The 16,172-nt window shown below is 39.8% G+C and overlaps 1 protein-coding gene across 6 annotated transcripts in view; it reads right to left on the bottom strand.

Annotated features, from left to right (window-relative positions):
• The window catches only part of LOC309654578 (5-formyltetrahydrofolate cyclo-ligase), a 298,235-nt gene that overhangs the window by 141,340 nt on the left and 140,723 nt on the right, over positions 1–16,172 (bottom strand). The window contains exon 4 of one of the 6 annotated variants that reach the window (XM_082448899.1): positions 1,807–15,396. The exons of the other annotated variants lie outside the window; for them this stretch is intronic. Within the exon in view, the coding sequence (XP_082305025.1) occupies positions 15,307–15,396 (90 nt within the window). The 3' untranslated portion in view covers positions 1,807–15,306. Of the gene's footprint in view, positions 1–1,806; positions 15,397–16,172 lie in introns of those variants that run through there. 6 annotated transcript variants of the gene reach the window in all.

Here is a 16,172-nt window from a genome sequence, read left to right as displayed (position 1 = left end):
TGAGGAAGATATGATGCACCACTGCAGGCTTTGAAGACAGAGGGGTCATGTGCCAGGGAATGCAGGTAGCCTCTAGAAGCTGAGAACAGCTCCCAGCCAATAGCCTGCAAGCAAACGGAGACCTCAGTTCTATAAACACACGGGACTGAATTCAGGTCTGTCAACAACCTGAAGGAGCCTGGAAGCAGACTTTCTTCTAGAACCTCCAGATCAGAGTCCAGGCCACAGACACCGTGATGTTAGCTTGGTGAGACTCTAAGCCCAGAACTCAGCTGAACTTGCCAGGACTTCTGAGCTAAGAAACTTTAAGATTATGAATGGGAGTTTTTTAAGGAGAGGAAATATTGTTTTAAGCTGCTAAGTTTGTGGTAAGTTGTTACACAGCAATGGAAAACTAATACAGAGGGTTATTAGGGCAGTGGGGGAGGGGAGTTTTGCTAAGCAAATTATTAGAGTAAACCAGATTTCAATTCTCATGTTAACCTACTTAGAAACAATTGGTTTCCAGGCAGTTTGTTGAAAGGACTTTGGGGATCATTTGACCCTGAGGAAAGAGGTTGCATCTCAAGCCAAGTCCAATCTCAATTTGCACGGCTACCAGGAGTGCCCTGTGGAGAAGAATTGTGAGGCCAAGCCTGGATTCGAGGTAAAATCAATCTGTAATTGATCCACAACATCTTCCAGGAGCAGAGAACATAGCAGTGATTGTATGCATGACAAATAGCTACTATTCCAACTCTAATCCTAACCTACCCATTTGGGAACTACAAATCCAGGGAAAGGATAAGATCACATAGTCAATAAAGAGTAGAACTAGGACCCCAAGCCTCCTAGCACCCAAATCTAACTTTCTTTACACTGTGCAGAGTTTACTAACTTACACTGAGCTAAAATATTGATCTTGTTCTGATTCACACCTCAAGACTACCCTGGCCATGGCAGCAGCCCATGGCTCACATCATGAGTACTGGTGTCTGCCTGGGGACAGAGCCCATCTTGAGAAGCTTACAGTCCTGCAACTCACTATGTGTGGTCGAGCTGGCCAGTGGAAGGAGACCATTTTTCCTTCTCCTTTCTCTCTCTTCTCCTAGGAAGGTGGAAACAAACTACAACCCTGGCATGAAATGAGAAGGCTTCAGTCCATGCAGAATGCCAAAAGGAACTCAGAGACACACGGTGAAAGTCAGTGGATACAGCAGAGAAGAAGCAAGCAACTCACAGACCCTGGGGAACTCCCCATGCCATCGTGTTTATTGTTACACACGGGGTGGCAGGCCTCACCAGGCAATACAGAGGCTCCTCCTGGAATCTTACAAGGGCCCTGGCAATGGCCATTTCTTACTCAGGGAGTTGTCTGATATTTGGTTTCTTCTGGAAAGCCTGTGATTATGACTGAACAAACTCAAAAGCAGCCTCTGGAAAAAGCTGTCCAAATTCTCTCTCCAAATAGTTGTTTCTGTAACGAGATAGATCCCAGACCCATCTGTGTGCTCCGGAAGGCTCCTTCCTCTTGCTGGCTTCTTCGGGTTCTGCTTAATGGACTTCTGATTATAGCAGTCCCAGAGTGAGCCCGGCTTATATATGAGGAAAGGAAATCAGCAGGGAACACTCACCTTATGATGCATAGAGAATGAGCTTCTCGCTGGAAATGCAAATTTTGAAGGATGCAAATCTCACTTCTGAATACATAATGGTCCCTAATTAGCTCACAGGTAATTAGCACAATTACCAAGGGCCAGCACACTCTAAAAGCTGTGTGCCTAGGGTATTTTTCCCTAGGGAACATAAACTCAAATGGTTAAAATTCCCTTTCAGCAAAGATTACGTTTTTCCACACATTAACATTGAACCAATGTTGGTTGTATGTGGTCATAAACGTTCCGGTTTACAGCCTTCTTTGTAAGTCATTGCCAGCAGGATCTTAGCTCCACCCTTAGTTCAATAATGAGTGAAGCCAGTCTGACAAAGACATAGAGATGTAGGGGAGCAAAATTTGCCACACCAAAATGCCTCTTTGGCATGGGATGATTTGGAGCTGAAAACAATCAAGGCCAAAAAGACTCAGGAACGAACTTTGACCTTCTCCCTAACCGCCTAGAAGAGGACCTGTTCCAGAAGGGAGCTGTCACCACAGGTAACCATAGTGTGAACTAGGTGTGGTAGACAGGGAGGAACCTAGCAAAGTCTGTTTCTTAAAATCCCTCTCTGTGTCCCACTGTCTCTGCTGGTGCAGCAAACATTTGTTTACCAAACACTTGCTTTTCAATCTCCTGGTCAATTGCTTTCCTCCCCTTTGAAGTCACAAACCACTATCCCCAACATCCTCTTTTGTCTTTTGCTGAAGATGGTATTTAAAGTGGGGACTTGGCCATTTTAGCGAGCTACTCAGTTTTCCTGGATCTCTCCCATGTATACATGTTATTAAACTTTCATTTGATTTTTTCTTGTTAATCTGTCTCATGTTAATTTAATTCTTAGATCAGCCAGAAGAACACAGAAGGGTAGAGGACAATTTCTTCCTCCCCAGCTGTAGTCATCTATTGGGTGAGCCAAGGGCCGGGGTGGGAGGTGGGGTAGATTTGAAGTTAGTTATAAAGTTCTCAAAGGCATAGGAATATTCATACTTTTAAATTCAGTAACCCCACTTCGGGAACCCTTTTAGACAAAGGAAATCATCCTAAATAATGAAATAAATCTATGCACTGTCTCAGCCTAGGTTGCTCAGACAGCCAGCGTGAAATTTTAAACATTTATGTACCACTCCTTTATTATCAAGGAAGCAGGAGTGAGGGAAAAAAGGAGAATGAAGCAGAAAAGGAGAAAGAACCAACATGGGGGGGCGAGGAGCTACCCATTGCTTGGTGTTAAGCAAGACTGATTATTTGATCTCACAAGACTGCTTTGAACAAGGCCATACAATGACCATGAATCAGCACAGTCCATCTGTCAGGAGGAAGTGAAGAAATTATCCCCCAGCTTCCATCTCCCATTGGTCAAAGTCTCCCCAATGAGGCATTAATTCCTTCATACTTCCAGGCTGCACGGGTGTGGATGCCAACAAGGTCCCTCAGTGTCTCACACCTCAGATACCACAAGGGATCCTGGGGCATGCAATGAAGTGCAGTAGGATGTGCACTGAAGTTGGACAGAGTCTATCCAGATGTGGTCACCACAGAGGCAGTTGAGGCTGGACTACATGCCCCAAAGCCATAGAGATGCGGAAGCTAAGAGGATCTGAACAGGACTGATACATGCACAAAAATGTCCATCTCAGTGTGGATTCCAATCAAAAAGCACAACCTTTGCAGTTAAATCATCTTCTCTGTGAATCCTAACTCTACTCCTCACTAGTTGTAGGACTTAGGGGAAACTAATTTCTCGGCACCAAGATTTCCACATCTATTAAATGGAAATAATACCTACCACGTAGGAATGTTTCAAGGTTTGAATGAGATAATCTGTGTAACACATGTGGACCAGAACATAAACTTAGCAAAACTAAATTCCCCTCTCCCTATAATAATAAATTGAAAATAACATACATTTCCAACCATAGAGGAATGGTTAAGTAAATAATGATGCAGCCAGGTAATGGATCTTCTCTGTGCATCCTTTAAAAATGACAATGGGGACTTCCCTGATGACACAGCGGTTAAGAATCCGTGCTCCCAATAATGCAGGGGGCCCGGGTTCGATCCCTGGTCAGGGCACTAGATCCCACATGCATGCCGCAACTAAGAGTTCTCATGCCCCAACTAAGAGCCCGCCTGCCGCAACTAAGGAGCCCACCTGCCGCAACAAAGACCCGGCGCAACCAAATAAATAAATAAATATTTTTAAAAAAATGACAAAGAATACGTGGGAAAATGGAAAATGGCTTATGTATCGAGGAAAGGCACAGTACAAAATTGTATGAGTACAATGCAGGAGGAGGGTGTTGTATGCACACAACATACTATGTGCAAATACTTAGTGACGTGAACATATGTGGCATTTCTTGGGGAAAGATTTGAAAACACTAATGAGTAATGCTACTAATGACTAATGTGTTTGGAAAATACTAATATGTAATGTTAGTCAATACCATTCACTCTTTTTCCTTGTTAACAGAACTCCAAATTTGTTCAGAGTGGCAATGTGCCCATCACCAAATGACCAATCATGATTTGTTTCAACCAGTCTGGAAACTCTTACTCTCCAAATTCCCAACCACCCTAGCAACTGAAGAAGGCCATGTGATATGCTTCTGGAAAAAAAAAAATGGTCTAATGGAAAATCTGCCCTATGGAGTTTAGGAAAGCTTTGTTTTCCTGATAAAAAAAGAAGAGTAATATGGCAGGCGCTGTCCCTTCCCCTTTCTTTCCTTGGATGTAGATGTAAAGTCTGCAACTACAGCAACCATCCTGTGAACATGAGGTGACCAGCATGAGAGGAGGGTCCAGAAATTCAGCCCTGTCATTTTTGAGCCACTAAATCAACATCAAAAACTACTTTCAATCTCTACACGTTTACTTGTTTAAACCTCTACGGTCAGGTGTTCTGTTATTTCTAACCAAACCAACTGATATAAGACACCGTGCTAGTCAATTTACGTTCCTATATCATTGATTTTTACAGTAGACATTTAACGTATGTTTTATCAATATAATTCCCATTTACAAATAAGTAAACTGAGAACCTAAGTGACTTACCCAAGGTCATCACACTATTACATCTCCAAACCAGAATTCATACCCAATCCTTAGAGTCCTTTCCACAGCCTCCATAGAACACAGCTGTGTACAGAATACAAGGGAGATTATAAGGCAGAGAAGCCATGAGGCTGGTAAGAGGCACCGAGTCCAGGTTAGAAATGGTGTTGTGTGCCATGCTAGGGGTTTTGACTTTATTGTATGGGTGACAGAGAGCAGCAATATGTCAAGACCTACCCTTCAGCAAACATCGCTGCCATGTTCCCAAGGCATTGTGCATGATAGAGCTCAATAGAGCTCAATAAATATTAAATGAATCCACCCATCAATCAATAAACCAATAAATAGTCGGATAAAATTCTCCATGTACACATGGAGAATGAATCAGAGTAGACAAGGTTAGAGGCAAGAAGACCATTTAGGAGATAACTGAAATACCTACTCCATATGAGAGATGTTAAGTAATGAACTATGGCAGTGTCTATAGGACAGGAGGGGGGAACAAATTCAAGAGCAATTCAGAAAACAGAATTGATAGGGTCACAATTCTCACATGGCTACCGGCTTGTCTTCTTAAAAGAATATTTTTATTAGGCCACTTGGCTGACCAAAAACCTTCAGTGGTTTCCCACTACTTGCAGATAGATTACATCCTAAAGTTTGCCACCTGGCGTTCATGGCCCTTCATTAGCTTCTAGCTCTAAATCTTCAGAGTAACTATTCATCAAAAACTGTTGAATAGAAAGACAAGTTAATTAATTATTTAATTTGCATAACATTTAATCATGTACAAATACCTTCATCTACATTATTTATTTGTTTGGGTCCTCCCTCATTTGCTATGTATTGTTTCCCAACAACCATGTGAGTTAAGCAGAGGCAGGACTGGGCAGTTACAAGTTGCATGGTCTTACAGATGAAGAAACGAAGATTCAGAAACACCAAGTGTTAAGTTGACCCTCTGGTCAGACCCTCCCCATCTGCTGCCTCTGTACTCAAGACGAATCCTGTACTGCAACTTGACCCCAAGGTCATGGTCAACTTACTGAGCTTATTGGCCCCAGAACAGAGGGCATGCCTGGTATCCACTGACTCTGTCCAAACCTCAGATGAACTCATGATCAAACCCCACATCCAGAGAGTTTTCTGAGCAAGAAAACTGAAGTCATCACTCTTAACCCAGAAATTGGTTTACAGATCTTTGTCCCACACAGATGGATAATAAACTGCTCTGTTGAACACTCTGTCAAATATGAAACTTCTGAAAGCTTTTTAATGGGCAAAGATGGTTCTAAATCTTTCACAAATCTTCTCCTAATGATTGCTGTGGCAAATATTTTCCCTCTGGCTGGACTGTATGTCAATATCTAGAGTTTCTGTCTAACGACAATTCATCCTTCAAACCCTGCATTAAGTATACCTCCTTCAGGAAGTCCTCTGGGGTAGAGTTGGCTTTCTGTCCACCAAAGATTCTGCTTCCTTTCTATAGGTTTGAGCTGTTTCTGGAGAAAGGCTGTCCAGCCAGGGACAGCATTTCCAACCCTTTAAAGCCTAGATGGGGCCATGTGACTGGTTCTAACCAATGAAATGTGAGGGAAAGGAATGAGTATCACTTCCAGGCCAAGATGATTAAAAACTGGGTATATCTTCCCTAATCTCTCTACTCTCCCATCAACTGGCCAGAGTTCAGCACTCATGGAGACCTTAGAAGCCACAACATACTGAAGATGCAAGGCTTTTGTTGGATTGAGTCTCCAGACTTGGAGCAGAACTTCTCTATCCACTCAATCCCTTACCCCTAACCCCAGTGCCCATTAACCAAGAACACCTGCAATCAACTATTAAATGAGTGAGAAATTTCTTTTATTATGCCAAGCCTTTGAAATTTTGGATTTTGTTGTCATTGCTGCTGCTATAGCTAAAATTATCATGACTAATACACCCTATAAATCCCTTCAATAGTGTTTAACATTTTTTTTTAAAGCTCTACTAGCTTCATGAAAAAGCTATACTACAACTTCCATGGTTGTTCTTGTTGTATTAGAATATAACACAGTCATTAATGTGTCCATCTTTCCTACAAACTTATATCTCCCCCTTATTTGATTTCAGTATTGATCCCCACTCATTCAACATACTTTTATATAAAACTATTTTGTCCTCTAAGTGAGGAGACGACAACAATGTAGTTCTTATTATCCTGGTTTTACCCAAAACAAGCAAACAAACAAAAACCATTGAGGCTCTGAAAGTTTAAATTGTCAATGTAGCCTGACTGAGTACAGACCCCAGGTGCCACATGGTTTGGTGGCCAGTAATGATAATCTCTAACTGATTCCCACTTCGATGTATATGGCCAAGGTGCCCTAGTTAATAACTTGTCTTCTGATATAGCAATGTTTTCTTCTCTTTTGTTCTTTTAGAAATTTTTAAGAGATTTCACTACCTAGTGGAATACATGAGGGATGTTGATTCTCTCATCCTCAGGCCAGCCTCAGCCCAGCCTGGGCAAATCCCATCTCAGAAACCTGGTTGTCATAATCTTCTATCTAGATGCAATGCCATTCTTAACAATATTGGGATTTCTTTAATAAGAAAAAGAGGGTAAATGGCTACTGAGTAGAAAAACAGCAGTTTCTGCCACATTACTCTGTTATGTTCAGGGCTAAATTCCCATTGAAATAAGAGCCAATCAGAGTTCTTAATTGAAATATCCAGAACACAGCCAAAGTAAGCAGGTAATGGTCTGAAAGTATTAAGCATGAATGATCTATGACACCATAAAAAGTCCAACAAAAGGAGAAACTACAGCCAAAGGGGACACAAACAAGGGATCTGGACAATAAAGCTGAGAGTTTAAACAATGATCTGTCCACAGCCCACAAGATGATTATGAAAGAGAAATGGTGCTTTGCCTCAGCCCAGAGCTGTTTGGGCATAAACCAGTTGCAAGTGTGGTTGGTCCAAGGTTTACTGAGATGGCAATGGAAAATTTGTCTGTAATGGAGGTGGGTGCAGAAGAGCAGCTATAAAACTGCCATTTAAATGACGTTACTCTCCTATTCAAGAACCTTGCTGGCCTGGTTCTAGATGGAAATTGGAACCTAAGCATTCATCTTCCCATTCTCGTGATTTTCTAATAAAATATCTAAAGACATGAAAAATAGGAAATTTTGTATCAGTGCAATGGAGGGTGCCATCACAGGCTAGAAAATTTATGTAAGTTGTGTAGAATGGAACTGGTTGGGAAATTGTAAATTTCTAACCATCTCCTAACTGATAGCATCTGAAGAAAAAGCTCATCTAGAAAGCAAATTGGAAGTCTCCCTAACAGAACCACAGAGCACACCTAACTGGCAATGGTAGTGTTTAAAAACAAGTACAAGTAAAATCTAAAAAAGAGTGGATATATGTATATGTATAACTGATTCATTTTGCTGTACAGTAGAAACTAACACAACTTTGTAAAGCAACTACACTCCAATAAAAATTAAAAAAAAAAAAAGAAAACAAGTAGAGGTAGAAGGGACATAAAGCTTACCCCTATAAATTATTTATGGACATGCCCCTGTATTGGGCACAAAGCGGTTGTCTATATTTCTCATCTCCAGCCTTTACATGAAATTAATTGAATAGTAAGAAAAGCAACGGTGTTACCTGCAGTGGGCTCCAAAGTCAGCATTGGGGGAGGGGTAGTGTGCAACTAAATAAGCTGCCCCAAAACAACACAGAAAAGCAACTGTTCCCCATGGCATGGTTAACTCTGGTAGCCTCTCCCTCTGTAATATCCACCACCAGGTAGAACTCTCTAGCTTGAAGAAACTCGTCTGAAAACTTGCAGCAGCAGGAGCAGAGACAAGACTGTCACAGGACAATTTAGATGGAAGAGACCCAGACAGTACTGACCACTAAGGAAAGTGCAAGTTCTCACAGGACAGAATGGAGGGACTTTACAGGCTCTCCCAGGTCACGTATAGTGGGTGAGGGAGTAATGAGTAAAGCAAGGGCATAACCACAGCTGACATCCAACAGTGGCAGTGGTGCTGGTTAGATATGGCTGTGGCAGCCCTGCTGACAAAGATAGGGATAAATAATCATTCAGCGCACTAGGGTAGATCCTACTAAAGACCTGCCTGTGGCTATAATTCCCTCCCATCTCTCACAGGTAAATGGACATCTAATCTAACAAACCCAACTACTGTGGAAAAAACATTTCCTTTCCCGTTTTTCTGAAGCTGAAAGATTTTAAAGGGATCCATACAATTTTTAATAGTTCAAGACTCAATCATGGGAAGTCATATACCTCTCTCTGTCTGAATGAGAAAACAAAGTCCTTGAACATATGAAAAGATTAAGGCATTAAGAAAAAAGAAATATATCATAATCACTGAGTGACAATGGTCTAAATGCACCAATTAAAAAACAAAGACTATCAGAATAGATCAAAAAACATGACCCAGCTATATGTTGTCTACAAGAAACCCACTTTAAATATAAAAATACACAAATTGTATATCTGATAAGGGGTTCATATCCAAAATATATAAAGGATTTATACAACTCAACAGCAAAAAAACCCCCAAACAAACCAATTAAAAAATGGGCAGATATATGTATACATATGACTGATTCACTTTGCTGTACAGCAGAAACTAACACAACATCGTAAATCAACTATACTCCAATAAAAAAAAAAAAAGTGGGCAGAGCATATGATCCTGCAATCCCACTCCTGGGCATATATCCAGAGAAAACTATAATTGGAAAAGATACTTGCACCCCAATGTTCATTGCAGCGCTATTTATGATAGCCAACACATAGAAATAACCTAAATGTCCATCGACAGATGAATGAATAAAGAAAATGTGGTACATATATACAATATATATATATACTCAGCCATAAAAAATAATGTCATTTGCAGCAACATGGATGGACCTAGAGATTATCATACTAAGTGAAGTAAGTCAGAAAAAGACAAATACCACATGATATCACATGTGTGGAATCTAAAATATGACACAAATGAACTTATGTATGAAACAGAAATGGACTCACAGACATAGAGAACAGACTTGTGGTTGCCAAGGAGGGAGGAGGAGGGAGAGGGGAGAGGGATGGATTGGGAATTTGAGATTATCAGATGTAAACTATTATATATAGAATGGATAAACAGCAAGGTTCTACTATGTAGCATAGAGAACTATATTCAATATCCTGTGATAAACCATAATGGAATAGGATATGCAAAAGAATGTGTGCATATATATATATATATATATACACACACACACACTATATATATATACTCTCACATATATAACTGAATCACTTTTCTGTACAGCAGAAATTAACACAACATTGTAAATCAACTATACTTCAATAAAATAATTTTTTTTATAAAAAGGGCAGAGGATCTGAATAGATGTCTTTCCAAAGAAAACATACAAATGGCCAACAGGTACATGAAATAGTGTTCAACACCACTAATCATCAGGGAAATGCAAATCAAAACCACAATGAGTTATCACCTCATACTTATTAAAATGGCTGTTCTCAAAAAGACAAGAAATAACAAGTGTTGACAAGAATGTGGAGAAAAAGGAACCCATGCACACTGTTGGTAAGAATGTAAATTCATGTAGCCACTATGGAAAACAGTAAGGGTGTTCCTCAAAAAATTAAAAATATAAACATCATGGGAACCAGCAATTTCACTTTTGGGTATTTATCCGAAGGAAACAAAAACACTAACTCAAAAAGATATGTGCACCCGCATGTCACTGCAGCATTATTTACAATAGCCAAGACATGGGAACAACCTAATTGCCCATTGATGGATGAATGGAAAAATAAAATGTGGTACATAAATAAATAATGGAATATTATTCAGCCATAAATAAGAAGTATATCTTGCCATTTGTGACAACATGGATAAACCTTGAGGGCATTATGCTAAGTGTAATAAGTCAGACAGAGAAAGACAAATATGTGATCTCACTTACATGTGGAACCTAAAAACAACAAGAGGAAAGCTACATACTGGGAGAAAATATTTGCAAAAGACACATATGATAAGGGACTATTATCCAAAATATACAAAGGACTCTTAAAACTCAACAATAAGAAAACAAAAAACCCAATTAAAATATCATACTTCCAATTTCTCCTTCTCCACCTTTGTGCTATTGTTGTCATATATTTTGCTTTTATATATGTTATAAACAGACCGTACATATTTTTGCTTTACACAATCAGTTATCTTTTAGGGAAAAATGAATTTTATATTTCCTCTCATTTTATTCCATTTCCAATGCTCTGTATTTCTTTGCATAGATTCAAGTTTCTGTCTGGTATCATATCCCTTCCTCCTGAATTAGTCCTTTTGTATTTCTTATAGTTCAAGTATGCTGGAAGTAAATTATCTCAGTTTTTTCCTATAAGAAAGTTTTTATTTCTCCTTCATTTTGGGGAGATATTTTGCTGGGGATAGCATTCTGGGTTGACAATATTGTTTTTCAGTACTAGAGACGGCACTCCACTGTCTTCTGACTTGAACAGTTTCTGATGTCAGCTGTAATTCTTACCTTTGTACAAGTATTCTCTTTATGTAATGTATCTTTTTTCTCTGACTGCCTTTAAGATGTTCTCTGTCTTTAGTTTTCAGTAGTTTGCATATGATATATCAGATGGTTTGGTTTGGTTTTACTTAGCATGCTCTGAGGTTCTTGGATCTGTTATTTGTTGCCTGTTATTAAACTTGAAAAATTCTTGGTCATCATTTCTTCTGTCTCATTCTCTTTCTTCTCCCAGTGTTGGAATCAAATTACATTTGTTCAACTGTTCAATATCGCCCAGTGATATGCTGATGAATGTGCAACAACAAGCTCTCTACTGGGAAAAAGAGCCCTGATGTGTGGCATAATTTCCTTTGTGACATTCCCAAGTTCTGTGTCATCTGAGTCTGGTTTGTTTGACTTCTTTATCTCTTGAGAGTGCATTTTTTTTTCTTGCTTCTTCATATCCTCATAAATTTTTGTTGAAAGCTGATCATCTTATGTAGGACGGTACAGAATGAAATAAATTATTGTTATGCTTGGAAATTCCTTTCCTTCTGCTAGGTCTTTAATGTGAGGTTTGAGTCAACTTAGTTAGAAGTTGAATAGGTTTTGGAATTTGTTGTGGTGGTTACACTAAGTGCACTACAGTCTTCAAAATCCTTTAGTGTTGATTTTTGTTTAGAGTAGGGGCTGGTATGCCAGAGGGTTTTTCTTACTCTATGCTCCATCCATAACTTTAAGGCTTCCCTTTGCACTGAATCTTGGAGAAGGTCTCTTTGCATGCTCTTGCCCCTCTCCCAGCAGTATACTACTGTTATCTGTTACTCGACACTTGACAGTCTAATAGGGTGAGGATACAAAGTGAAAGGCAATGTCCTCATTGTTCTGATCAAGTCTCACTCTTGGGCAGGCATGCTATTGGTACCCCTAAGTCTCAAAAGTGGGACATTATCAGCGACCCTTCCCTGCCTTCAACTGTGGATCTAGACCCAGTATATCTTCCTGCCCCTCCCTTAAGGATAGAGGGCTTGTTCTATTCCCTTCCCACAGCTGCAGTTTTCACCAGTAACCAGCAGGTGAGCGTTTTTGCCTGTTCTTCGGGGCTTGAGGCTTTTGTCCCATGGAGGAAGATATGCTGTTCCCCTCCACCATGTCTGCACCACAAACGACACTTTAGTAGGTTTCTCACCCTGCCACCAACCTTTTTTGAGGCCACCCATTGAGGTCCTTGGAGAAGAGCTTCAAGTGAGTATTAATTCCCCTTGTGTCTGTAGCCCCCAGAGGTTCTATCTTCTCTCACTAGCTGGTACCTGCCTTTAACATTTTGTTTAAAATCTTAGCTGAATTCTTACAAATATCCAGAAGCATCTGCCCCAGGTAAGCCAGTACATATGTCCTATCTCTCCTTCCTTATTTTTCAAGTCAGTTGGTTTTCTTACAACTTCAAGTCTCTGGTAGATTCAAAGAAAGTCGTGAATCTGTAGGTTTTCAAGTGTTGTTTTGGTCATAAGTGTAGAAATTATTCTCTTCTCAGCTTTCTACATCACAAACAGGAGCCAGAGTTCCAGATGTGGATTATTTTAAAATTATAAGACACTGTGTTCAACTTTATAGTAATAAATTTCAAAATCTCACCAAAATGTATTTATTTCTGCAAATCTTGTTTTCAACTTAAAATTATAAAATATTTTGCTATTATTATGAAAGATTGGAGATAGGTAACTGTTTGGGTTTTTTTTTCTTTTTTCTTTCTTTTTTTTTTTTTTGATAACCTGAACTCAGTGGGACACAAACCTAAATTTTTTTTCTTTCCAACCACTGCAACCTTCAACTCTGCCTTGTCTGTTTCTCTTATCAGCACCTTGATGACATCGAGGGCAAAACCTATAGCTTTCTGGTCAGTTTTAGATAATTTTTTTAAGTCCAGTCCTATTTAAAACTTCAGGTTCTTATCATCCTACCCATCTCCCCAGCTGCTCTCTTGGCTGTACTGACTGGGCAGCTATGTCCTCTGCAGAACAGGCCCTTGTCTGGTTCTCAGGGGAGACCACCACAAGTTCTTCAGAAGGTAGTCTCCACTGTACAGTTGCCCAATGTGGGAGATCAACCCTAGCCTGCCCTCTTCTGAGTCAGACTCAGCCTCAGCCTCTGCCCTGTGGTACTTCCCTGAAAGCTTCTCACTGTCAGACCTCCACTCTTGGCTTAGAGGCATGGGGCTGATGAATTCTTAAATGTTTAGTCTTCTGCTCAGTGGTACAGTTGACACACCAAGTGAATCATTTTGTTGACACTCCCATCCTCTACAGGACAAAATTATTTTCAGCAATAAACATGAAACGAAACAAATAATCATAGCCAGGAAAAAAATGCCAGAGAGAAAAATGGTCATTGAACTTCATATATACAATCATGCCTATAAAAGAATGAAATAAAATAAATATTAAAGCACAAAAAGTTCAAAAGTAAGGGATGACTTCTTTTTAGCTAATCTAGTTTTAAAAAGAAAAACTTGTACCTACATATTGGCCTGTCACAGTAATGAATAATATCATTATGGTTTCTATTTTCAAGGCTTAATATCTGCACATTTGTCAATGACTTCTAAAAATTGATGTTCTTTTCATGTTCATGTTCAATAGACAGTATAGCCAGATTTATCATGTTATTTTGCTTGTAGTTGACAAAAGAACACCCTTTATAAATTCTAATGTCAAAAAAGTTTCTTTCACATGAAGCAAGAGATACACAAATAGGAAAAATCTTAAGTATAAGTTAGACAGAGATTCATTAAAAATCCCATTTCACAATAAATTCCAGAAATCAAAATAACATCCATGTCTTTGTTTCTTTGGGATTGACTCTGGAGACATTCAGATAGAAAATTTTCACTAAAATGTCATCACCAGAAAATTCAACATAAATGTCTATTGCATTTGGTAAAAACATCTGAAGTTTTTCTTCTTCTGCAAAGATCAGAGAAAATGGCTGATAATAACAAACAGAGACACTATCTGACCCACTGCTTTAGAAAGATTGCTTGCTTTTTGGTGAAAATAATTCCCCTTTTGGCTTCTCCTGGCAGTGAGGACCAACATCTTTTGTCATTTCTCCGGGCATTCATAGAATGATAGAATTGAAGTCACTCAGGTCCTATTTCTTTGTCTTTACAATCACTGTGCTACACTTATAACGTGTTTCTAATCCACTGTATAGTTGTTGATATGTATAGTACAAGGAATGGAGATACCAATTGTTCCTGGAAAAAGCTCAAATGATTCAGAATCCTTATGAACTTACTCTCCAAAGGAATGCCTGTATCTGAGTCCATGGGCAAGAAGCGGGGAGGGGCATGTGCCACGGGGAGTTGTTCGAACTAACTTCCATGTAGATTACAATGTTTAATAAATAAGTAATAAATATGTGCAAAGGTGAGGCATAGAGTAAGTCCCCTATATACGAACAAGTTCTGTTCTGAGAGCGTGTTCATAAGTCCAATCTGTTCTTAAGTCCAACAAAGTTAGACTAGGTCCCCAACTAATACAGTCGGCTATATAGTACTGTACTGTAATAGGTTTATAATAATTTTCACACAAATAATACATAAAAAACAAAAAGTAAAGAAAATGTTTTGACTCTTACAGTACAGTACCTTGGAAAGTACAGTAGTACAGTACAACAGCTGGCATGCAGGGGCTGGCATCAAGTGAACAGGCAGGAAGAGTTACTGACTGGAGGAGGGAGAGGAGGTGGGAGATGGTAGAGCTGAAGGACCGTCAGCAATAGGAGACGGAGGGCAAGCTGCAATTTCACTCACGCTTGACGTTGATGGCACAGGTTCCTTGCTGGAACCAGATGCACATTCACATCTTTGAAAGTTCGCAACTTGAAGGTTCATAGATAGGGGACTTACTGTTCACACACACATTGCTAGAACTCAGTAACTACAGCAGTTGTTAGAACTTAGACTAAAATAATTAGGTGGGGGGAGGACAATTTTATTATTGACATTGTTTAAAATTGGCAGTGTAGGGTGATAATAAAAAGCAGACCGTTTTTAGCTGGTGATACACCACAATGACAGCTTACATAGGCCGGCTTCAGAAGTGGGGCTGGTGAGAGTCACGGGATGAGTCTGGGCCTTCTGCTAAGACACAGGGAGATGTCTCTGGCACCCCTCTTGAAGTGGAGTATTTAGTACCTATTTTCCTCAGCGTTAGGACTCTAGCAGGTATTCTAAAACATGGAAATGCTTTTTTTAAAAAAAATATTTTTATTTATTTGGCTGCGCCAGGTCTTAGTTGCAGCATGTGGGATCTTTAGTTGTGGCAGGCGGGCTCCTAGTTGCGGCATGCATGTGGGATCTAGTTCCGTGACCAGGGATTGAACCCAGGGACTCCTGCATTGGGAGCACAGAGTCTTAACCACTGGACCACCAGGTAAGTCCCAACAACATGGAAATTCTTGCCTGTTACTCTGTTTCACACAATCTTCCTCCTCTCTGGTGTAACTCCTGCATTTCAAAGAGAGAAATCCCATCCAATAATGTCGTCTGGTTATCTTTCAATAGCTCCCCAACACTAGAAAGACGATGCTTAAACTCCTTAATAAAGGGAATGTGAAAGAAGAGGGGCAAAGAGCTAACATTTGCTGAAATCCTACTATGTGCCAATCACTTTACATGAGTTATTTTATTTAAACCTTACAACCTCCGGGAGAGGTAAGTATCATTATCCCACTTTTTCAACTGAGGAAACTAAGACATGGAGGGATGAAGTCTGTGAGACACAGAGCGATTAAGACCTAGTAGCACATAGCTACAAGCAGAGATCTGGGATTTCCACCTAATTCTAAATCTGAAATTGGACCCTGAACCTAAGCCAGTTTCCAAGCCCAGCTGGTCCCAAGACTCTATGCAACCCT

The sequence above is a fragment of the Balaenoptera physalus genome (genome assembly GCF_965194825.1).
Source record: "Balaenoptera physalus genome assembly, chromosome: 2".
NCBI lineage: Eukaryota > Metazoa > Chordata > Mammalia > Artiodactyla > Balaenopteridae > Balaenoptera > Balaenoptera physalus.
The sequence above is the reverse complement of the archived record's forward strand: the minus strand, read 5'-3'. Positions and strand labels throughout refer to the sequence as shown.